Consider the following 25,319-nt stretch of genomic DNA (forward strand, 5'->3'; position numbering starts at 1 on the left):
AGCAGTTTGAAAACATGCAAATGTGAGTAAATCAATAGGTTCCGCTTTGCTGGGAAGGTAGCAGAGCTCCATGCAGTCATGCTGGCCACATGACCTTTGAGGTGTCTACAGACAACGCCGACTCTTCGGCTTAGAAATGGAAATGAGTACTATCCTCCCAGAGTCGGACATGACTAGACTTAATGTCAGGGGAAAATCTTTACCTTTACCTTCTATTTAAAAAAACAACAACAGCTATTTCCCTCCTCTCTGCATATCATTTTGCTATTCAATTGTTGCATAACTACTGGGAAGAATTTATGGAAATGTTGTAAGCACTTCTGAAGGAAACAAATATGCTTCTTAGCTTCTAAATTAAGAGTAACATGGTGCTGAAGTTATCCAGCTATAACTCCCACAATTCCTTACCACTGTCATGCACATTGGGGCTTCTGAGAGTTGAAGTCCAATGATATTTGGGGTTCATAATTTATCCGTCTTTGTTATATAAAAGACCAAAGGATTTATCATTTATTTCTTCTTGTTTACAAAACACTTTATGCTTTTAGAAATTTAAAAATATAATAGCTTCCTCCTCCTCCCCTCTGACTTTCCATTAGTTCACAAGGGAAACAGAAGAAGAAAAACAAATCATAAAATAGTTTCAACCATAACAAGAAAGAAGCATGCAGATGAGTACTTACCAGGAAGGCTAGGCTCTAAGCAGAAGAGTTAAAACCAACAGGTTAATAAATGTTAGTATGGTTAGTGTTTGCTTAATTTTGTTTGACCTTGTCCGTAATGTAAAAAATAATTATTTCAGTCACTTTGTAGTTATACTGCAATGAAATTTGAATGTATACACCATCTTATTACATAATTATAGAAGCACAAAAGCTATTATCATTACCTCAGTGTGGATGGACTATTGAATCATTTGTAAAATTAAGGGCCCTTCACACAGCCATATAACCCATACCATCAAAATAGATAATCCACAATATCTGCTTTGAACTGGATAATTTGAGTCCACACTGCATATAATCCAGTTCAATGTGGATTTTATACAGTTGTGTGGAAGGGGCCTTAGAAATCACCAAAGGGAACAAATTTGCCTTTTAACTAGTTTAGTCCTACCACTTACATGCAGATAGATGTCTTAATTCAAGTGATTGTTATCACTGGAACCCAGAAGCTACACATATAGGCCAATTCTAATGTGTGTGTTTTTTCTTAAGCAAACCTTAACTATTTATTTTGTAAACTTTCAATTTAAAGGGATTTCTTTTCTGTCCACTACAACTTTATAAGACAATATCCTGTTGAACTAGTGTAATTTACAGAGATTTTATTCTGAAATGCTTTGTATATTTAGGAATATGGTATAAGGGAGTAAATTTCCCCCCAAACACAATTCAAGGTGCTCTGAATAGCAAACATTTTCCCTTTTATCTACCCTGGTGGCACAGTGTGTTAAAGCGCTGAGCTGCTGAACTTGCAGACTGAAAGGTCCCAGGTTCAAATCCTGGGAGCGGAATGAGCGCCTGCTGTTAGCCCTAGCTCCTGCCAACCTAGCAGTTCGAAAACATGCAAATGTGAGTAGATAAATAGGTACCGCTCCGGCGGGAAGGAAACGGCGCTCCATGCAGTCATGCCGGCCACATGACCTTGGCCACATGGCTATGAACAACGCCGGCTCTTCAGCTTAGAAATGGAGATGAGCACCAACCCCCAGAGTCGGTCACGACTGGACTTAACGTCAGGGAAAAACCTTTACCTTACCTTTACCTTAGCATCACTATGATCTTAAAAGGCATGTAATCTGGGAAGTTCGCTTGAAATTTCTTCAACTTTTTATGGGTGCATTTACAGTGTAGAATTAATGCATTTTGATGCCACTTTGTCTTCTGTGACTCAATGTTATATCATAATGTGAATTTTAGTTTAGTGAGGCACAGGCAGTAGCAGGGAGGGGAGGGGATTCAAACCAACCCCCCAAATTTCAGGTTTAAAAAAAAACCTGGTTTACTCATGAATTTTAACTGATTAACCAAATCCCCATGAGTGTCCACTGAAGTTTATCTGTCTTGAGTGTCCACTGAAGTTTACCTATGGAGCCCAATTTCTAAATTATTTTGCGTTATGGAACTACAGTACTCTTCATGATTCACTAAAATAAATTTCAACCCCCCCCCCCCCCCCTTCCTGGCTGTGGTTCTGGTGATGCACTAGAACATTTTGGCAGAGAAGGCTAAAGACTTGCAAAACTGCTACTCTCAATATTCCATAGCATTTAGCCATGGCAGTTAAAATGGTGTCAGACTGCAGTAATTCTACACTGTAGGTGTAGAATTAAGAGTTAATTTTTATGCACTATAGGTGAGTCCTGCAGAATACAAAGTGTGCATGCATTGAAAGGTTCCTTTGTACAGGTTTTAGTAGGTTCCTGAATTATTGTGTTTTTCAGCTAAAACCCGGGGCTTCCTCAGCATGCTAAAGTTCCTCAATTTCTGGAGTGCATCTGGCAAATTCATAGAATGATGCAAGCTAGCTTGCTTCAGGAAAGTTTTCTGTGGCCCCTTCCACACAGCTGAATAAAAGCCCACATTTTCTGCTTTGAAGGGGAATATATGGCAGTGTGGACTCAGATAACCCAGTTCAAAGCAGATATTGTGGGATTTTCTGCCTTGATATTCTGGGTTATATGGCTGCGTGGAAGGGCCCTGAATCTCTATTCTTTCATTTGTATGCCAGTGTCATTGCTTTTCTTTAAAACCCAAAGCACTCCTGGCTCTCTTTTCACTTTATAGTTACTTAGATGGCATTCACACTGTAACTTTGCTACAGCTAAACACTAACTGAAACAGGCACCAAATATTTCTTACACTGTCATCAACGATACTGTACTACCATATATGCATTAAGGGGATTATTAATGAAATTTAATAAGCAATAGCTGATCTGAAGGCAAGGCTACAGAATTGTTAATTTGCAGCTAAGAAATTCTGGCTGTTCTTGCTTTTTTATTCAGGTCAGTGGGAGTGGGCTGGAAGTCCTCCGACTTGAAATGTGAATTTGTTCGGACTTTTAATTGTTATGTTTTTATTGGTTTTTATGTTTGCTGTGTTTACATTCTCTCAGTAATTTTGTTCCCACTACCTTCCATTCATAAACTCTATTTCTAAAAGTTCAACTAAAGTTTTAAACTACTGCAGTAAAATACCATTTCACTGATGCAGAATTGTTATCTGGGAACACAATGTCTCCCTCCCTACCACCACTACCAGATCTGCTACACAGTAATTTGCTGCTCCAATAAAATAGAGTAAACAGGTTAATGTCAGAAGCACTGGGTGGAAAATTTTACTGGTAAGTTGATAACATCTTGGAGCATGGCCCTCTGACATCTGGCCTCTGGACATTTGCAAAATGGGGATTACCCCACTCTTGTTATTGCCTTCTGTCTTCAAACATGAGCAAACTGGCCTCTTTATAATCTGGAATGCAGCAGCCAAATCTGATGACAAGTAGGGACTGGATTTACACTGTCAAATAATGCAGTTTGAACTACATTATATGGTCAGTGTAGACCCATATCATGCATTTCAAACCATATTACTTGATAGTGTATTTCCAGCTACAGCTTTGTGGTTATGCTCTTTTGGAGCATCTGTGAGTATTTGCAAAGTATGCCTTGTGTACTGTAAACCTCACTTCCTCCTACATTTCCTATAAGTTACAACACACCTTAACTGACTGGTCAGTGTTATGTGTGCTTTGTTTATAATGGCAAACATGCAGACATAGATCCACAGGCAGAGCTGGAGTATGTTTATGATGGTGAACCTGAACGTTCAAGCCTGTTCTGTAGTGGGTTCAATCTGAGTAGTACAGAAGAAAAGGCACCTCTACCAATTATTACCCCCTCCCCCCAATTTCAGCAGAAATGGCCTAACCATGGTTTTTGCACAGGGAAATAATTCAAAGTATAGTAAAACCCCTTCACATACACTGGTGAAGTGCTTTATATGGGTCTGTACTGACCATGTAATGCAGTTCCAGCCTTATTTTTACTATTTTAGCTATATATACTGCAAAAGACTGGAATGAATGGTGTCACAGTCTGAAGACAAGAACCATCATGTTAATTTCCTGCTGCAATACCAGCAAAAGTGAATTAAATACCATTTGCATATTATACAGAATAGTCCTCTGTTATTGATTGCCTACCACTTCACTGAAATGAAAGAGTTGGTGTGGTGCAGTGACTTGAGTGTGGGACTAAGGGTGCATCTACACCAGGCATGGGCAAACTTTGGCCCTCCCAGTGTTTTGGACTCCAACTCCCACAATTCCTAACAGCCTACTGGCCTGATCTTACCCATGCCTGATCTACACCGTAGAATGAATGCTGTTTGAAACCACTTCAGGTGCCAGGACTCACTGCTATGCAATTCTGGGAGATGTAGTTTTAGCAGATGATTAGCCTCCTCTGCCAAATAGTGTGGTTACTTCACCAAACCGTAACTCTATAGCATTTAGCCCTGACAACTAAAGTGGGTTCAAACAGCATTATTTCTACTGTGTGGACATACCCTTGGACTCTGGGAAGCTAGTATTGCAATCTTTTCTTGGCCATAGAAACTCTCTGGGTGACCTTGGAGAAGCCCCAGTTTCCCCGCTTAAAAAAAAAAGCAATCCTCTGAAAAGGTCTTCCCAGGAAACTCCATGAACGGTTCATCTGGTTACCATAAGCTGAAAGCAACTTGAAGGCACACAATAATAATAAAATGCTCATGTAATGCACTGTTTGGGGCTATTTTATCATCTGAAAATAAAACTATATTTTGTATTTCGATAGCATAAGGAAGGGTGAATACCCCTGTGGTGTTGGTTTCCTGTCTGTGCCCCTGTTCAGGAGAGATCCCTTCACTTTCTGTCTCTGTGAAAATTGGATTTTGGAAAAAAAAATGGTTTGTTGTAGAAACAAGGATTGACAAGAAAACTTCTGTAGAGACCCTTTTTCCTCATGATAATATCTCTTCCAGGAGTGAATTTCCCTTCTGAGAGGGAGATTTCTCTCACTTCCTGTTGCCTCATCCCCGTTCTTAACTATGAGCCATTTTTACAAATGTTTGTAACCGGGGGACTGCCTGTATTCCTCTTTGGGAGGCGGAGGTTTACTTACTTTACTTACTACTTAGACAATTGCTTGTCCGAGCATGATGATCTTCCAAGTGTAGTGTCTTGGCAGTGGATACATAGGTGACTGTGGAGCCCTGTACTTGACCCGCATGTTCTTTCACAGTGAGGACATCACTTTCCAGGTGGAAGGCAGTCCCGGTCAGGATTGGCTTGATGCGCCTTCATCTTGGCACGGTTCATCCTTTCGCCTTCCATTTGTGCCTCTTCAAATTCCATGGCACTACTGGTCACAGCTGACTGCCAGCTAGAGCACTCAAGGGCCAGAGTTTCCCAGTTCTCAGTGTCTATGCCACAGTTTTTAAGGTTAGCTTTCAACCCATGTTTGAATCTCTTTTCCTGCTCACCAACATTCCATTTGTTGTATGTCTTTTGGGCTGTGTGGCCATGTTCCAGAAGTATTCTCTCCTGATGTTTCGCCCACATCTATGGCAGGCATCCTCAGAGGTTGTGAGGTATGGATAAACTAAGTAAGGAAAGGAAAGAATATATATCTGTGTAGAGTCCAGGGTGTGGCAAGAGTCCTTTGTCACTGGGAAGCCAGCATTAATGTTTCAGTTAATCACCCTAATTAGCATTGGAAAGGTTTTTGTCTCTTGCCTGGGGGCATCCTTTGTTCAGTCATTAGCTGTCCTCTACCCTCAGAGTTTTCTAGATGTTCTGGTCATCCGCAAACCCAATCAACAATTGGGCCACACAGTTTACAGAAAACCTACGCACACAGATAGATACCTTCATAAAAACTCCAACCATCACCCAAGTCAAAAAAGGAGCACAATCAAAGCCCTGACAGACCGTGCACAAAGAATCTGTGAACCTCACCTCCTCCAAGGTGAACTCAACCACCTAAACTGGGCTCTACAGGCCAATGGATACTCCACCACAGACATCAGAAGAGCTGCAAGGCCAAGAACAAGCCATGAGAGTCAAGACAAAGATCCACCCAGAGAAAGGTGTTCTTACCATACATCAAGGGAACCACTGACCGCATAGGCAAACTGATGAAGAAGCACAACCTACAAACTATCTACTAGGGTTGTCCAAATTTTCGTTATGATTCTCGTTTTGTAATTATTTCGGATTGTTCTCGTTTTTTGAAACGAGTATTGAAACGTTTTCCCTGGGCGCAACTGGCAATGTAATTCGAACCATCATTGGCCCATTCTCTAATTGTTTCTTAAAATTTTCGTTAAATTTTTTCCTTCCAAATTTTTTTTTTAATATTAAAAAAAAAAATTTTTTTTTGTTTCTGCAACCTAACATGAATGGGAGCCTAGCGCAGCCTAACATGGCTATCGCTCCCTGGCCAATCAGAGACTTCCACGATGGCTGAAAAAGATGGGGGCTAGTGTCCTCCGCATCCACGTGGAGGATCTCTATAAAAATCCCCTCCGCAACCGAGCCAAGCCATTCTGGGCTAGGATACCAAGGAGAGAGGGTGTTTCGCGCACGCTGGGAAGCTGCCCTCTTGCTTGGGGGAGAAAGGGCTAAGTGACTGCTGGTTTGATATTGTGTTTTTTTGGGGGGAAATTGGCTTGGGGCTTGTTGCAGAGTCCTTGCTGTGGCTTTAGGGAATTTTTTTTTCCAAAGGACGTCTGCGTTCCTGCAAGTGCAGAGCTTGGGGTGCTTTACTTTTCTACTCCAGAGGGAGTCCCTTTGCCTTTCTGTTTTCTTTTTTGGAATTTAGCAATCACCACATCAGCCCTTCTTTGCAATCTTGAAAGGGGGGGGGGGGGGGAACTTGAAAATAATAGTTTCCAAAGGACGTCTGCGTTCCTGCAAGTGCATTGCTTCCCTCCCGCTCCGTTTGTAATCCCAAGCCCCCGGGCTGAGTGTTATTGCAGCAATCACAAAGACACACATTGTTTTCAAACCTAAAGGGTACATTGGAAGAAATAGTTTCCAAAGGACGTGGGGCACCCGCCAAGGCATTGCTTCCCTCACGCTCCATTTCTATTCCCAAGCCTTGGGCTGAGTTTTATTTCTGCAATCACAAAGTCAGACATTGATTTGATTCAATAGAGGGTCCACAGCAATTTATAGTTTCCAAAGGACGTGGGCACTCCTGCCAAGGCATTGCTTCCCTCACGCTCCATTTCTATTCCCAAGCCTTGGGCTGAGTTTTATTTCTGCAGTCACAAAGTCAGACATTGATTTGATTCAATAGAGGTTCCACAGCAATTTATAGTTTCCAAAGGACGTTGCCAATCCTGTCAAGGCATTGCTTGGAGTGTGCTGCATTTCTAATCCAAAGTCTTCAGCCAGAGTTTCATTTTTGCAATCACAAGGTCAGCCAGTGGCACCATTGATCAAAAGGTTCAAAGGCAATTTATAGTTTCCAAAGGACAGTGGCACTCCTGCCAAGGCATTGCTTGGCGTGTGCTGCGTTTCTAATCCAAAGTCTACACAAGTAGAAGAGGGACTTTTACAGTGATAAGAACCCAATTGAACAGGAAATAAGACTTTCAAACCAGGAACAGGTTTCTTCATATATTGAAAAATAGTGTATTATAAAAAGTTATAAAAATTCACCAAAAATCATAGGAGACAGGAAACATTCTGCAATTTGTTGAGCAAAGAGTGTGGAATGTGTTCCCCCACTGTACCAAATTTGATGAGAATAGCTCAAGAAATGAAGGCAGGAGACCCCCAGAAAAGTCCCCCCCCCGATTTCCTGTTTTTTGGCGATTGCGCATGCGCGTCCGCCATTTTAGAAACATTTTAGAAACATTACAAATTTTCGGAAATATCCGAAAATTTTGGGTGAAAAATTCAGAAATAATTTCTATATCAAAGCACCGGCACCCCCTACTTTAGAAACGAGAATTGAAACATTTTTTCCATCGATCGGACAAGCCTACTATCTACAGACCCACAAAGAAAATCCAGCAAATGCTACGGTCAGCGAAGGACAAGAGGGATCCTCTCTCCTCTGCAGGAGTCTACCGGATACCATGCAGCTGTGGACAAGTATACATAGGGATCACCAAATGCAGCGCCCAAACATGAGTCAAAGAACATGAAAGGCACTGCAGACTAATTCAACCAGAGAAATCAGCCATAGCAGAGCACTTGATGAACCAGCCTGGACACAGTATATTATTTGAGAACACAGAAATGCTGGACCATTCCAACAACTATCATGTCAGACTACACAGAGAAGCCATTGAAATCCACAAGCATGTGGACAACTTCAACAGAAAGGAAGAAGCCATGAAAATGAACAAAATCTGGCTACCAGTATTACAAAACTCTAAAATCAAAACAGTAGATGGGAACCTTGATTAGCAATTAATAGCCCTGTAGCTTACAAGGCTGGCTTCTTCCTGCCTGGGAGAAATCTTTTGTTGGGCGGTGTTAGCCGTCCCTGATTGTTTCATGTCTGGAATACCTTTGTTTTCAGAGTGGTGTTCTTTATTTACTGTTCTGATTTTAGAGTTTTTTAAAATACTGGTAGCCAGATTTTGTTCATTTTCATGGTTTCCTCCTTTCTGCTGAAATTGCTCACATGCTTGTGGATTTCAATGGCTTCTCTGTGTAGTCTGACATGGTGGTTGTTGTCCAGCATTTCTGTGTTCTCAAATAATATTCTGTGTCCAGGTTAGTTCATCAAGTGCTCTTCTATGACTGATTTCTCTGGTTGAGTTATAGTCTGCAGTGCCTTTCATGTTCCTTGATTCATGCGTTTGGTGGTCCCTATGTAGACTTGTCCACAGCTACATGGTATACGATAGACTCCTGCAGAGGTGAGAGGATCCCTCTTGTCTTTTGCTGAACATAGCATTTGTTGGATTTTCTTAGTGGGCTCGTAGATAGTTCGTAGGTTGTGTTTCGTCATCAGCTTGCCTATGCTGTCAGTGATTCCCTTGATGTATGGTAAGAACACCTTTCCTCTGGGGGTTCTTGGTCTTACAGCTCTTCTAATGTCTGTGTGGAGTCTCCATTGGCCTGTAGAGCCCAGTTTAGGTGGTTCAGTTCCCTTTGGTGGAGGTGAGGTTTGCAGGTTCTTTGTGCACAGTCTGATAGGGCTTTGTTTTGTGCTTCTTTTTTGAGCTGTGTGATGGTTGGAGTTTTTATGAAGGTATCTATCCGTGGTTTTCCATAAACTGTGTGGCCCAATTGTTGATTGGGTTTGCGGATGAGTAGGACGTCTAGAAATGGCAGTTTTCCTTCATTTTCTTTTTCCTTGGTGAATTGGATGTTTGGGTGGATGCTGCTGAGGTGGTCCAGGAACTTGTTGAGTTCTTCTTCTCCATGGTTCCAAATGGTGAAGGTATCACCCACATATCTGAACCATATAGAGTCTCATTTATCCAACATAAACGGGCTTGCAGAACGTTGGATAAGTGAATATGTTGGATAATAAGGAGGGATTAAGGAAAAGCCTATTACACATCAAATTAGGTTATGATTTTACAAATTAAGCACCAAAACATCATGTTTAACAACAAATTTGACAGAAAAAGTAGTTTAATATGCAGTAATGCTATGTAGTAATTGGGGGCCTTTGGTGGTGGCGCAGTGTGTTAAAGCACTAAACTTGCAGACTGAAAGGTCCCAGGTTCAAATCCCGGGAGCGGAATGAGCGTATGCTGTTAGCCCCAGCTCTTGCCAACCTAGCAGTTCGAAAACATGCAAATGTGAGTAGATCAATAGGTACCGCTCCAGTGGGAAGGTAATGGCGCTCCATGCAGTCATGCCAGCCACATGACCTTGGAGGTGTCTACGGACAACGCCGGCTCTTCGGCTTAGAAATGGAGATGAGCACCAACCCCCAGTCGGTCACGACTGGACTTAACATCAGGGGAAAAACTATACCTTTTACCTTTATGTAGTAATTACTGTATTTATGAATTTAGCACCAAAATATCATGATATATTGAAAACATTGACTACAAAAATGCGTTGGATAATCCAGAACGTTGGATAAGCGAGTGTTGGATAAGTGAGACTCTACTGTAGTAGGCTTTTTTGGTGCAGTTTCTAGGACTTGTTTTTCAAAGTGCCCCATCTAGAAATTTGCCATGACTGGGCAGAGAGAGCTCCCCGTGGCTACTCCATCTTTCTGTTCATAGAATTAATTGTCCCACTGAAAGTAGCTTGTGGGGAATTGTTTTACGTAAGTGTGTGTGTGTAGGGGGGGGGGAGCCTAAAGCGGGACGGCTCCTGGCCGTCCGCACGAGTGGGCAGGGCCGCCCATCTGTGTGAGAGGGGCGGGGAGAGGAAGAGGCGGGCCAAGGCCGCTTTCCCGTCCCCTCCTTCGTGAGGGGAAAAGTGGAGGCCGGGGCAGCTTGGAGGCGCCTCCTGTTGTTGTTTATTCCCAGAGCCGCCGTTTCTGACTGGAATGAAGCGGGTGGAGAGGGGACTGAGGCCTTCCTCGCTGTTTCTCTTTCTCTGAGGAGGGAGAAGACGAGGAGGGGGGTTGCCATGCCCGAGCAGTGACTCCAGAGCGGATCGATCATGGCTGAGGCGAGGTGGGACGGGCTCCGGAGCCGGGACGCAGCCGACAGGGAGGCCGCCCTCGACAGCCTCAGGCTCGCCGTCCTCAAGGCCAGCGAGGCGGTGGCCAAAGCGGGGCACGAGCAGGAGCAGAAGGAGGGCAGCCCGGGAGGGTCCGCTCCCTCGGCCCCGGGGCCCCGCCTCAACGCCATGCTGGCCCGGCTCCTCATGCTCTCCAAGCGCTGCCCCTTCAGGGACGTCCGGGAGAAGAGCCAGGCCATCCTCGGCAGCGTCCAGGTACAGGAACTGGAGGCCGTACATAAATAAAAGGGAGGAGGGGCAAACATAGTCATATTGGGTTGCTGTGAGTGTTTCGGCCTGTAAGGCTATGTTCTGGAACAGGCATAGGCAAAGCTAGGGGCCTCCAAGTGTTTTGGACTTCAACTCCCACCATTCTTCACAGCCTCAGGCCCCTTCCTTTCCCCCCTCAGCCGCTTAAGCGGCTGAGGGGGGAAAGGAAAGGGCCTGAGACTGTGAGGAATGGTGGGAGTTGAAGTCCAAAACCCCTGGAGCCCCCCAGCTTCGCCCATGCCTGCCCTAGAAGCCTTCTCTCCCACATCTATGGCAGGCATCCTCAGAGGTTATAAGGTACGTTGGGAACTAGGCCAGTGAGGTTTATATATTTGTGGAATGTTCAGGGTGGGAAACAATCAGGGCCAGCTAACACCTCCTGATTTTTTTTGAGGTTTATAAAAATACTGGTAAAGAACAACACTCTGAAAACAGAGCAATTTCATACACGAAACAATCAGGGCCAGCTAACACCTCCCAACAAAGGAAACCCCCTCCCCAAGCAGGAAGCAGCCAGGCTTTGAAGCTGAAAGGCTATCCAGTTCTAATCAGGGTGGCCAATTGCACATTCACACTTGCTTCCAACAGACAAATTCTTTCTCCCTCCATGGAGGTACAGTAAAGTCTCACTTACCCAACACTCACTTATCCAACGTTCTGGATTATCCAACACATTTTTGTAGTCAAATGTTTTCAATATATCGTGATATTTTGGTGCTAAATTCGTAAATACAGTAATTACTACATAGCATTAAAGTGTAATGAACTACTTTTTCTGTCAAATTTGTTGTATAACATGATGTTTTGGTGCTTAATTTGTAAAATCACAACCTATTTTGATGTTATTTTGAGGCTTTTTCTTAATCTCTCCTTATTATCCAACATATTCGCTTATCCAATGTTCTGCCAGCCCGTTTATGTTGGATAAGTGAGACTCTACTGTATATCTATGGCAGGCATCCTCAGAGGTTGTGCGGTATGTTGGAAAGTAGTCTGTTGTGAATGTTTCACTTAACCACCTTTATTAGCATTGAATGGCCCTTGAATGGACAAACATTTCAATAGAAAGGAGGAAATCATGAAAATGAACAAAATCTAGCTACCACTATTTAAAAATACTTGGAAATCAGGACAATAAATAAAGAACAACACTCAAAAACAGGGGAATTCCAGACAAGAAACAATCAGGGCCAGCTAGCTAATCACCTCCCAATAAAGGATTCCCCAGGTAGGAAGCAGCCAGGCTTTGAAGCTGCAAGGCTATTCTATTCAAGGTGGCCAATTGCAACATTCACACTTGCCTCTGGCAGAAAAGTTCTTTCTCCCACTCTGGACATTCCACAGATTTATAAACCTCACTTGCCTATTTTCCAGCACCACACAACCTCTGAGGATGCCAGCAATAGATGTGGGTGAAATGTCAGGAGAGACTGCTTCTAGAACATGGCCATACAGCCCAGAAAACTCACAGCAACTCATTTTTATGTTTATTTGTATCCCACTTTATCTCTCCAAATCGAATTTGTGTGTTTTTAAAATACATTATAACTGTATCCTCAGTTTGCTTCTGCCATGATAAATAAATTATTCTCCCCAAAGGGACACAAAGCGGTTTGACATAAAAGCATTGGTATCCAATTTAAAATATATAAATATAGAAACATTAAATAGAATTAATCACAAACAGTATTAAAACATTCAGTTAAAATCCACCAAACATTCCAGGTTAAAATCACAGTCCCCCCCCCCCCCCCCGACCAGATCTCAAACACCTTCTATGATTCTATGAATGGCGTAGAAACCAAACCCTACAAAAGAAACTGGTATGTTTAGCTTGGAGAAAGAAGGTGAAGAAGTTTAATCTTGTTTAAATATTTGAAAGAATGTCATTTTAAAGATGGAATAAGCATGAGTTTTTTGTTTTTGTTTTTGCTTGTCCAGAGACTCTGGATGTATTTACTCTATAGAATCAATGCAGTTTGATCTCCCGTTAATAGCCCCCAGTGGCGCATTGGGTTAAACCCTTGTGCCAGCAGGACTGCTGACTGAAAGGCTGGCGGTTGGAATCTGGGGAGCAGGGTGAGCTCCTGTCTTTCAGCTCCAGCTTCCCATGTGGGGACATGAGAGAAGCCTCCCACAGGATAGTAAAACATCAAATATACGGGAATCCCCTGGGTAGCGGCCAATTTTCTCACACCAGAAGAAACTTGCAGTTTCTCAAGTCGCTCCTGATGTGAAAAAAACCTCCACTTTAACTGCCATGCCTCAATGCTCTGGAATTTTGGGAATTACAGTTTAGTGAGGCACCAGCACTCTTCAGCAGAAAAGGTGAAAGACCTGCTAAAACTGCAACTCTGGATTCCATAGCATTTAAGTTTTTAGCAGCTAAAGTTGTGCCAAACTACATTAATTCTATAATATAAACGCACCCACAGATTCAAATTGCAGGGAAAGATTCCACCTAAACATTAGGAAGGACTTCTGAATGGTAAGAGCTGTTTGACACCATTTTAGCTGCTGCTAAAGTGTCCTTCTCTGAAGGCGTTTAAGCAAAGGCTGGATGGCCCTTCTGTCAGGGGTGCTTTGATTGTGTTTTCCTGCATGGCAGGAGGTTGGACTGGATGGCCCTTGGGGTCCCTTCCAACTCTTATGTTTCAGATAGGCCAGCTAATATTTTTGCAAAACATTAAGCAAGTTTTAGAGATTACTAGAACATTTTGACCGTACTAGGTGTTGAGAAGTCATGAGATTGGCTTCCAAGGGAATGTGGGTGGGAACAGGAGACATTCAGAGGGCACTTTAATTAGATACAGGGGGTGGTTACACTCAGGAAAATCTCTGGGCCTGATGGAATGAAGATCCATACATTGGTTGATCCTCGTTTTCAGTATCTCTGGAAGATCTCTTCTGTCCCAATATTGGGATTTCCTTGGGCCATATTTTTGAGCGACTATAGAGTACTTAGCATGACCTGAGGATGCAAGCTCTGTGCTTGCTTAACAAGATTGTTATCCAAAGAGGACAAGATACTTGCTTTTATTTTTAAAATAGCTACTTTCGAGTGAGGCCCAAAGTTACAACGCTGTAGAATTAATGCAGTTTGATCCCTCTTTAACTGCCATGGCTCAATGGAATGGAATCCTGGGACTTGTTGTTTTAAAGTGTCTTTGGCCTTCTCTGCCAAAGAGTGCTGGTGCCTCATCAAACTACAAATCCCAAAGTTCCATAGGATAGCAGTTAAAATTGTGTCACGTTACATTAATTCTACAGTGTAGATGCACACACCCCTAGTGATCCTAGCTGCCTTAGGGCCCTTTCACACAGCTATATAACCCAGAACATCAAGGCAGAAAATCCCACAGTATCTGCTTTGAACTGAGTTATCTGAGTCCACACTGAGTTCCAGTTCAAAGCAGAAAATGTGGGGTTTTTGTTTAGCTGTGTTGAAGGGGCTTCAGTATCAACTGGAGTTTGGTTTCAGGACCCCTGTGGATGCCAACATCTGTGGATGCTCATCCCATTATATGCATACAATGGTGTAGTAAAACGGTGTCCCTTATATAAAGCGGTAAAATCAAGATTTGCTTTTGGAACTTTAAAAAAATATTTTCAAGCTGTGGATAATATAGTCCATGGATATGGAGGGCCAGCTGAAACAGATTGCACAACCCTCTGCTTTATATCCTTGCTTGCTATGTCAGAGATCTTTCTCAGCTTTTTCTCAGTGATATGATTTGACTAGTGATACCAGCAATTTGAATATAGGAATGGTATAAAGGCAGAAGTTCTGCTTTGGTGTTAAACCCTTGGCCTTTTCCCCTTTGAAACTGAGCGACAATGGGATTTACTTTTTGTATTTAGTGTAAGAATATCACAGTGCATTTGGATGCAGATTCACTTCATCTGGAATGTGTATCTTCGTATGAGATAAGCAGTGCTCATAAATTACTTGATGGCCAAGGGATTTACAGATCTTTTAAAAGTAGGAATAAAAGTTGATACTCACCAAATGCAGTATAACTGCAGAGTGCTGCATTTGCAGCTTAATCCTGTATATATCTGCTTTAAAGTAAATCCTGTAGAATTACTTCTAGGTAAGTGGGTTTAAGATTGAAGTCATAATCTGTTTAGAATTAATATGCAGAATAATATATACCATGTGAAGTATATTTAGATAAAGTAGTGGTCTTTTGATCCATCGGGACAGGTGGCTAAGAATTGTATTATTATTATTGCTGTTGTTGAAAACACATATGTTAATTTATTTCAAATGTAAATTGGTTGAAAAAAAAACTTCTTATTTGCCACATGAAACATTTTTGGCCTGAATTGTCTCATTTGAATGAACCAATCCATACTACTAACTATTCGGAAATAGTGCTTCATGTTTTCAAGACAAGCTTATAAAAAGTGAATTTAATCTACCTCAACAGGCTCTGAGGGTGAGTGGTTGAAATGTAAGTCCTGTGCTTTGCCATTGTATTAGAGCCATAAACTTTTGTATAAAAAGATGTTAGGCGTACTTTGCTTTAATTTCTTGTGAACCACCTTGGATCCCATGTAGAAATTCTAATAGGAATTCTGACCAATACAGTAAATATCCTGAAGATACAAAATTAGGTATTACAATAATTTTATTCCTTGTTCTGCTGTTACATGTTGGGGCTGGAATTTTGTCCTTGCAGCGTAAATACTAAATGCTCATGGGCAACCCAAGGTATGTATAAGGGTCAGATTAGTTGTTCCTAGAGCAGGTTACTCCAGTTTCATTTGTTTGTGTGTGTGTGTATAGTCACAGCCGCGTCCATTCCCCCTTCACAACAGTCTTTCATGGCTCTTGTTCTTTTAAAGCCATGAAAAGTGGAAAAATGATTTTTTTTTCCTCACGAGATATGTTAGATGTTTTGATTAAATTAATCCTAATTGTTTAACTGTGTTTCCCAGTTTGCTTCTTATTTTAAATGCCACTGCCATTTTGGGAAGATTTCCCTGCCTGTGACAATAGTAGTGGGCTGTACTCAGAAGGTGGTGCTGGGGGACTACTGTTCAAACTCCTGGTTGTTTACCTGTGGGGTTCCCACATGCAAAAATTGGCAAAATTTAATGCCCAAAGAATACAATCATAAAAGCAGGGGACATGAGAGAAGCCTCCCACAAGGATGGTAAAAACATCAAAACATCTGGGCATCCCCTGGGCAACGTCCTTGCAGACGGCCAATTCTCTCACACCAGAAGCAACTCAGGTTGCTCCTGACACGAAAAAAAGCAAAGCAATACATATAGATCCATTAATAACAGTGTTAAAATACATTATAAAAACCTTAAAAACATATATATACTGTAATTAATTCCATTCGTCCAAGATCTTCATGCTTCATCCTTAAATCAGGCCATGTTGACTTTTATTGTTTACTCATCAAAAGCTTGGGCAAACAACCAACTCTACTACTTCTTTCCACCAAATGCCAAGGAGGCTGTCCTGACCTTAAACCAGTGTCTGTCATCAGTAATAGACTGGATGAGAACAAACAAATTGAAACTTAATCCAGACAAGACAGAGGTACTCCTGGTCAGTCAGAAGGTAGATCATGGAATAGGGATTCAGTCAGTGCTGGATGGGGTTACATTCCCCCTGAAGACAAAGGTCTGCCATTTGGGGGTCCTCCTGGACTCGGTACTGAACCTGGAGGCCCAGGTGTCGGCAATGGCCAGGAGGGCTTTTGCACAATTAAAACTTGTGTGCCAACTGCTCATTCCTTGAGAAGTTAAATCTGGCCACGGTGGTACATGCCTTAGTTACATCCCGTCTGGATTGCTGTAATGCGCTTTACGTGGGGCTGACCTCATCCCCTTGTATGAACCTGCCCGAACTTTAAGATCTTCAGGAGAGGCACTTCTCTTGGACCCACCTCCATCTTAAGCTTGGTTGGTGGGAACAAGAGAGCAGGCCTTCTCAGTGGCTACCCCTTGACTCCGGAACTCCCTACCCAGGGAAGCCAGAATGGCCCCCTCCCTGCTGTCCTTCCGGCAGCAGGCTCAAATCTTTTTAGTCAGGCAAGCTTTTAAAGAAGACGATTTTTAAAAACATGTCAGGAGCTGCTGTGGTTTTATGTTTTTATGGATTTAATCTGAATTGTCTTTAATACTAATGATTAATACTGTTTTAATATTTGTATATTTTAAATTGTATTTTAATGCTTTTAATGTTAACCACTTTGAGTCTCCTTATGGAGAGAAAAATGAATAAATAAACATTAATAATAATAATAAAAATAATCGCTTCAACTCCTTCTTAACAATGTTCTCTAAGCATTTATACAATTTATCATAAATGTAACAGCTAGTTGTACACAAGTTATAGTGTCCTTGAAAACTTTGAGGCAACTAGCGAACAGTGTGAAGCCTATCTCACTCGCCTGGCCTTAAATGGGATAACAAGTAAGGATGGAAGCCTTTTGTTTCATGTTACCTTCTGCCCTGATAAAGGACAGATATGAAGTGCGAAGACCTGCAGTGTCTGCTAATGATAAGAATTATCTCAAAATGTATTCTATACTGCGTGAATTTGGAGCAGAATGCTTATGTTTTATAATGTCCTTCACTTTCTAAAAATTAAAAGCATGCTATTGTTACCCAGTGGAGACATGAAAATTGAAGCTGTTTTAGATTAGCGATTGATGCGTGTAGGGGCATTTTTTAGATTAATGCCTTATATTGGGGTTCAGCTAATTTCACTGGCTTGTATTAGCCTGATCTAACCAATAAGAATTACAAGTTAAAAAAAATAAGCATTCTGTTTCTTTGACAGCCAACTAGATGGCTGCAGCAAGCCCAGCAGAAGGCCATTTTTGGGTTGTCTGGTCCTGAAATTCAGAGGCATACCTTTGGTACTAGAGATATTACCACATGAGTAATCATTTGTCATATTCTCTGTCAAGTACTCAGTCTTTTAAGTCCATCTAACTGATGGCCATCACCACATCTTCAGTGATCAAATTTCACTTTGGCTACATTGTGTGAAGGTTATTCCTTTTGTCTGCCCTGATAATCACATTTTTAAGAACAACATAAGCAGGATCATGTTAGATTGGACCAAAATGACAATTTTACACAAATAGTCAATAGAAAGCCTGATGAGTAGGAAGTAGCCACTTTTCCACACATGTTCCCGACTTTACTGATACTAACATTTGAAAGCATTTATATCAATTATGATTAGTAGCTGCTGATAGTCCCCTTATTCATTAATTTGTCCAGTTCCTTTTAAAAATGATCTAAATTATTAGCCAAATGTATGTGATTTCAAATCCCATTGTTTAACTTGGAACCTCTTGAAAGAGTGCTTCCTTTCATCTGAATCTTCCACCATTCAGTTTCAGTGATGGATACCAAGTTTTTGTTTTATGCAAGAAAGAATCCCCCTGTACATTTTCTCTGTACCATGCTACCTTTTAAATTATGATTTCTTTACTCATATTTTTCTAAAGATTAACAGCCTACAAATTTAACTTTCAACATCATTGGATGCGCTTCAGTTTTAGTATTGAGAAAGTGTGTGTGAGAGAGATCGAGAGGGAAACTATTTTTGTACCATTTATGTATTAGGAACAGAAATAGTTAGGTAAAGACATATGTGATGTAGAGAATTTTATACAACTTTGTCAGATCTGGTCATACTTGCCTTTTTCTCCAGCTAAGTCCCCAGTACAGTAGAGTCTCACTTATCCAACACTCGCTTATCCAACGTTCTGGATTATCCAACGCATTTTTGTAGTCAACGTTTTCAATACATCGTGATATTTTGGTGCTAAATTCGTAAATACAGTAATTACTACATAGCATTACTGCCTATTGAACTACTTTTTCTGTCAAATTTGTTGTTAAACATTATGTTTTAGTGCTTAATTTGTAAAATCATAACTTAATTTGATGTGTAATAGGTTTTTCCTTAATCCCTCCTTATTATCCAACATATTCGCTTATCCAACATTCTGCTAGCCCATTTATGTTGGATAAGTGAGACTCTACTGTATTTCAACCTTTCCTCTTGATCATTTTGGTTGTAATCATACCATACATTGATACAAAGTCCTGTTCATTAATGGTAACATCTCTGGAAGTAATATTTGAACTGGCCATATACATTTGAAAAATAAAGATTGTGCAGTTTCTATTTTCAATTGGAGTGGTAGGTCTTGAGTTTCTTAAATCAAGGAAGGATAAGGCTCTAAATAACTCATGGTAATCATGACTGAATATTAATCACTGTTGGAAATTGTGGGCCTCTCTAATAGTTGCTAGAAAACACAAGCAGGGTGGTGCTATTGTGATTATACAGTGTTCCCTCACTTATTGTGGGGGTTACGTTCCAGGACCATCCGCAATAAGTGAAAATCCGCGAAGTAGGGGCATTATATTTATTTTAATACATACTTACACATTATACTAGTAGTTAGGTGGCCTTTCTACCCTTCACAAGCCTTCTTCCTGCGCTTCTTCTTAGTGGCCTTCTCTCCGGCGCCTGCCAGTTTCCCTTTTGAGCATGTGCCTCCCTCTTGTCGGCATCCAGAGTGGACCGGCTGGGTGCCGATGAGAGGGAGGGCGCATGCGCAAAAGGGAAACTAGCACCTTTTACACATGCGCCACCACTCAGAAAAAAACCACGAAGCAGTGAGGGAGTGAAAAGCGAACCACAAAGCAGGGAGGGAAAACTGAAACTTTTTTGTGGAATTCCTGTAGACTTCCGACTGGGCTAAATAGGGTTTTGGTCTAATCCAGAAAGGGTTTTTAATGTACTTTGGGTTTTCTGTGTATGCAACCCATTACTGTGTTACACCCATGTGTGGATGTCTGGTGGGATAGGTGTGCCTGGTGAACGAGGCAGTCATGTACCCAGCTATAGGGGAAAGTTCAAGGAGAAAGCATTGTTTGACTTGGGCCTCTGTGTGAAGTGAACTTGAGCATGGATTCTTTCTTGAGAAGAGAGAGTGCTGCGCTGGATAAAGACACAGTGCAGCTAAATTGACATTCATTTGGGGAAAATCCAGCACCCAACAGGCATTGCTAGGTAAACTGGAAATTAGCCAGTGGTCTGTAGGTTTGCAGGCAGAGCTAAAAGTTTAAGCTCCCATTTCCCAGCTTGTGACCCTCTGTACCTCTTCTTTCTGAGCAAATTACAGCCCCCCTCCCAATATACCCCACAAGTCTTTCCTGGGAAAAAGAATTGTGCAGAGAAGAGGTGCTGCTCTGAGCATGCTCGAAGGTACTCTGAAGGTCTTTAGGCAGAAATGTCCAGCCTGCTTCTGCATCTGCCTTTATATTTTACAGCAAATTGCCTTGGTGAGCAACATCTATGCTATATTTTTATTTTGACAGTACTCTTTAAATGCTACAAATAAAATATTCTTAGTTAGCATTTAAGCAATACTCTCTTCTTAGGATGGCAAGAGCAGAAATGCTGTGAAGAAGAGTATGTGTAAACTGAGAACAGAATTTTCCAACCATTCTGCCAACTCAAAAGTATTCTGCTTAGTATGGTGCATTGACTCTCCAAATGAAACATTCTACATTCAGCGTGAAGAAACTGTCAACATTTCCAATATGGTTTTGTAAGGAATGGTTTCTTCCTTCAGATGCTGTTTCACATTTTGGCTAAAGACTACTTGGCTAAAGAGATGTTTTCTTTCAAAACAAAAGATTTCCAGGAACTTAACATTAGTTGTCAATAAATTCTTATCTTTTATGTGGTTTTGTGCAGAATAAAGTTTTGTTTAAAGTGTTAAAGCTGTAAGTTATCCCCCTGATTTATTTTTATAAAGTTTTTTCAATGGAATTAGGGTATGTTTGTTCTTAAATTATAGATTGAGTATCCCTTGTCTGAAATGCTCGGGACCAGAAGTGTTCCATATTTTAGATTTTTTCCCCAGATTTTGGAATAAATGCTTATGCATGAAATTCATGAAACATGATATTCATTTGTTTCATATACACTTTATACATGAAGTATGATGGTAATTTTATTCACAATGTTTTACTAAGTTTGAGTGCATCAATTGAAGTTTGTATAAACGGAGTCATCAACAAGCAAAGATATCACAATCTCAGCTGCCCATATGGATTTTTGGAGTAACCAGTATTATGAAAGGTGGCTATTTTGTTGCTAAACTGCTTCTGTAATATAAATCCCAAAGCATGAAACAGTGCATACGACAATAACCTAAAGAAAGCATTAAAACATTTAATTAAAAATTATAAAAATTAAGTTATATACTTAAAGTAAACCTATATCAATGTTTATGTAGGCTTAACAAGCCTCATTTTATGGAGGCTGGTGTTACCATTTCTTCAAATGCTTCATATGTGTATGGCTTCTGTAAATATGATTTAAGAATTTTCTGTGCTTCTATTTTTAATAATCTAGTTATTAAAATATAGCAAGCCTATGTAACTAAAATACATAGGTGTTCAAAGGTGCAATCTTATGCACAGGCATCTGGAGGTAAACTCTCCTGCATGTAATTGAACTTATTTATTTAAAGTTGTATAGGAATGATCAGTAAATAACCTATATTCTGATTACAATATTACTCTTAGTTAAATTTTCACTTAAGAAATCCTTAAATATTTGAGCTTCAATCCAGGAAAGAATTAATTGTTACCGATAGAAATAGATGCAAGTACTATTAGAAGATGAGACAATCCTAAAGTTTACTTTTTACATAGTTGCTGAAGCTAAGAGGGTAGGAAACATTGGTTTATGTTCTTCTTGTCTCCTTTCTAGGTTTACAGACTTTGTCTGTGCTAACATATTCTGCACCTGGGGTGATATTAATTCAACACAAGTTTCTGTTGCCTTGTATCTTGCTGTCTGTTGGTTGACCTGCTGCCAACTGATAATGAAATGTGTGTTTACACAGCAGCTGGCTATCCAGTGCAAAAAGGCTTAGTCAGTTCTTGTTCTCTTCCTCCTCCCACCCAGTGTGAAGTTTGCATGGACGATTTCTGTTTTCGTGGAACAAAGTAGGAAGCTCTGTGTAACTCCAGCCAAATGAAATGATACTTTAACCTTCATGCATCAAATGGAACATTTTTATCCCTGAGAATGACATTTTGTTACACATACAGACTTAGAATCAGTACAGAACTAGAGCTGGCTTTTGAACAGCTGTAAACAATATCACTAGGTTTCATACAGCTGTCTTGTACTGGAGGTGTTTTACATTTAAAAAAAAAAGCAGAACAGAAAATAACCCAAAACAATTGTTTTTGCTGCAGTACTTTAAACAACAACAACATATTGGGACCAAAATGTCCTGTGCCATTTTTCAGCAAAGCATGAAAGTAGTGCCCTCTACTTGTCAGTAGATTCCCTAATTCAATAGATTTTTTTCAATGGACAGCACGGTCAGGAAATACCATTTACCCTGACACACAGTTTAAATCAAATTTATAGGTTTGGAGATACCTTATAACCAGGCCTGTAGCGAGGGGGGGGGGGGTTTAGGGGTTCAACCCCCCCCCCCGAAATTTTTCAAGTTATGAAAAAAATCTCGTTTACTCATGAATTTTAATTGGTTAACCAAATCCCCATGCTAAGTCTATGAGATGCAAAACATTAAGAGTCCCTCCAGGCACTATCTCAAGCAGATATTGACAGGTTTGTAGCGGGGAGGGGTGTGTGCTAGGGGTTCAACCCCCCCCTGAAATTTTCAAAACCCCTCGCGAAATTTTTTTCTGGCGACGGCCCTGCTTATAACACACACAATGCACATTGTTAAAATCAGTTAATGAGGATTAGAATTTAGATTCTCATCAGAGGTTATTGAACTTAACTCCTTAACTTTCTTTGACATTTACAAGAGCTGGTGGGAAATGCAGTTTAGCTTCTAGAATGCCACAGGCCCCATCTACACTGCCATATAATGCCGTTTCATTATGCAGTTTAACAGCAATGTAGACTCATAGAATGCAGTTTAGTACTGTTAAACTCCATTTTGACATTGCATTATATGACAGTGTTGATGGGGCCACAGTTCCAATCCCTGGTTTCTCCCAACCCCTTAAGTTTCACTACAGAAAGCATGGAGATCTTGATCCAGATCCTAGCAGTCTATGGAGCGTTGTCTCTGTCCTCTGCTACGGTTCTGATCTAGATTGGTGGGGGCATTCTGACATTTTAAAAAAAATCAAATGCCGTCTTTTGAATTAAAATAATTAAAGACTGAGGTGTCTGTTAGTTGTCTGTGGGCAGAGTTTGACCCCATCTTGCAAGGCTGCCTAGTTCCTTGATTGTGGATAGAGGTTTAGTCATGCAGAACAACCTAAATACACTTCTTTCCACTGAATGAAAGAGAGGCAGGAGGAAAGACAGTGGAGGGTACACAATCACCATAGCAATTGTGATAAGAAAAGTACACAATTAACTGGATGGTAGTTTGTACATATTCATCTAAGTGCAAAGCAGTAAAATAGCTGTGAAAATTACCAGGTGCATCTAGTATCCTAACTGATATACTCTCACATTGAACATGCAGTATTGCTTTTCAGTTAGCCATATAACCATTTATCTGTGATTTCCTGAACTAAGCACTTGCTATTTTCCGTCACCTAGTTTACATGCAGTGCTTTTAAAAAAGGTTTCAGCAGTTCACATAAACAAATGAATTATATTCTTGGTAAGACAGGTATGGCCCTTACTGATTTTTGTGGCTCCTGGGTCTCCCTTGATGTTCATTGGCACAACAGTGCAGTGTCTCAGAAACAAAACCCCAGTTTATTTCACTTCTTTTTATGTAGCTAATTGGAACTATTGTATCTTCACTTAGAATCTCAGTTGGCTTTGCAGTCTTCTCTTTCATTAATTGCCCAAAACACGATCATTTTGTTGATTTATACTAATTGTTGCTCTCACTTGGGGAAAAAGGATGCCTTAACCATATTACTTTGAAAATATAAAATAGTTCCTCTGTAGTACCTGGTTTCAGAGCTGTTCTGTTGAAGTATGTCATTTGTGAGCATTTGAAGGGAAGTTTTGTTTCCTCTTCAAATCAAAAGATAATTTCTCTTCTGATTACATTGATCAATAAAGAATTTCTGAGCCATTCATTCAAATACAGATTGATATGAGATATATACTGCTAAAACTAGGAACAAAGTATCAGGAAATATTAAAATGGTTAACCCATCATATACCAGAATGTCCTGTTGTATTAAACAGGCACCTTGAGTGTCTTAAACACCAGATGCTGAAGCATTATCGGTTTGGATCTGAACTGTAGTCTAAATTGAAGGCTACCAGAAATCTCAAGTGATTCCATGAAATAGACTTATATTTCAGGTACACCAGAGCTTCCTTCTTGCTCCCACATTGCCTCCCTCCAATTCCAAATCTGGCAATTGCTAGTGTATCCTAGGGATATTCCTTTGTCTTTGACTTTTTGAAATTATGTTGTGGGCTGAGATTACACTATGTAACCTGATTTTTGTTCCTGGGCTATAAATGAAATTTCCTAATGGTTCTGTCATAAAAACATGGAAATGTTTATTAAACTAAAAAAACGTTGTTTTTGCAGGACGTTCTACAGAACATTTTGCTATAGTTTTTCAATGAATCTCTCATATAGAGTCTCAACCAATTCAACCTAGTTTGTGGCAGCCACAAAAATGAGGTTTCATGAGTATAACAACTATTTTCAAAGTAAGTACCACACAATTAAACAGAAACAACACTTTAAAACCAGGAACAGAACATTTTTCAAATTTTGTTACATGGTGTTATTCTCTGAGCACTGTGTTTCTGAAGAGTCTAGCTTTGGACCCATGTTTAATAAGCCTGGTGCGATTAAAGTGGCAGGCTTAAGATGGTGTGTAAAAACCGTATCATCCCCACACTCCAATTTATCTGGGAAAGATTGCCTGTAATATAAAAAACTGTTTGGGATTTAAAGAGGGTTGTAATTTTGACGCTGTATGAAGGGAAAGACAGGTGCATTGCATCCAGTCTTTAGAATCTGGAGAACAGTATCTATTGTAAGACACACTTTTTTCTCCATCATACATCTGCATCGTACAGTTGATACCATCTTAGATCTGCGGATTTTGAGGGCCTCTAAAACAGGGGGAAAATGCACTTGTACAGAAGAAGAGGAGGAGAAATGGCTCTGCCATCCTCCACCACTTTGTCCTCAGGCAGTCTAGCTGAGCTAAGGCCACTTTCTGCTTCTGCTGTCTCTCCAGCCAGACATAATGAAAAGTATTCATGCAGACACCATGATTTTTGGGTTTCTTTGCACCATGTTCATGTTCTCTGCGTGAATCCTTTTCACTAAATCTGTGGGCCTGCTGGGAAG

General features: G+C 40.7%; 1 protein-coding gene across 2 annotated transcripts in view; it reads left to right on the forward strand.

The window, feature by feature from the left end:
* The first annotated feature begins 10,419 nt into the window (after positions 1 to 10,419).
* Positions 10,420 to 25,319, forward strand: part of sesn1 (sestrin 1) — a 63,497-nt gene continuing 48,597 nt past the window's right edge. The window contains exon 1 of one of the 2 annotated variants that reach the window (XM_003215637.4): positions 10,420 to 10,917. In XM_003215637.4, coding sequence (XP_003215685.1) covers positions 10,642 to 10,917 — 276 coding nt within the window. In that variant the 5' untranslated portion in view covers positions 10,420 to 10,641. The remainder of the gene's footprint in view (positions 10,918 to 25,319) is intronic. The other variant, XM_008120913.3, reaches the window with a different exon arrangement.

This window comes from Anolis carolinensis, chromosome 1, assembly GCF_035594765.1.
Source record: "Anolis carolinensis isolate JA03-04 chromosome 1, rAnoCar3.1.pri, whole genome shotgun sequence".
Taxonomy (NCBI): Eukaryota; Metazoa; Chordata; class Lepidosauria; order Squamata; family Dactyloidae; genus Anolis; species Anolis carolinensis.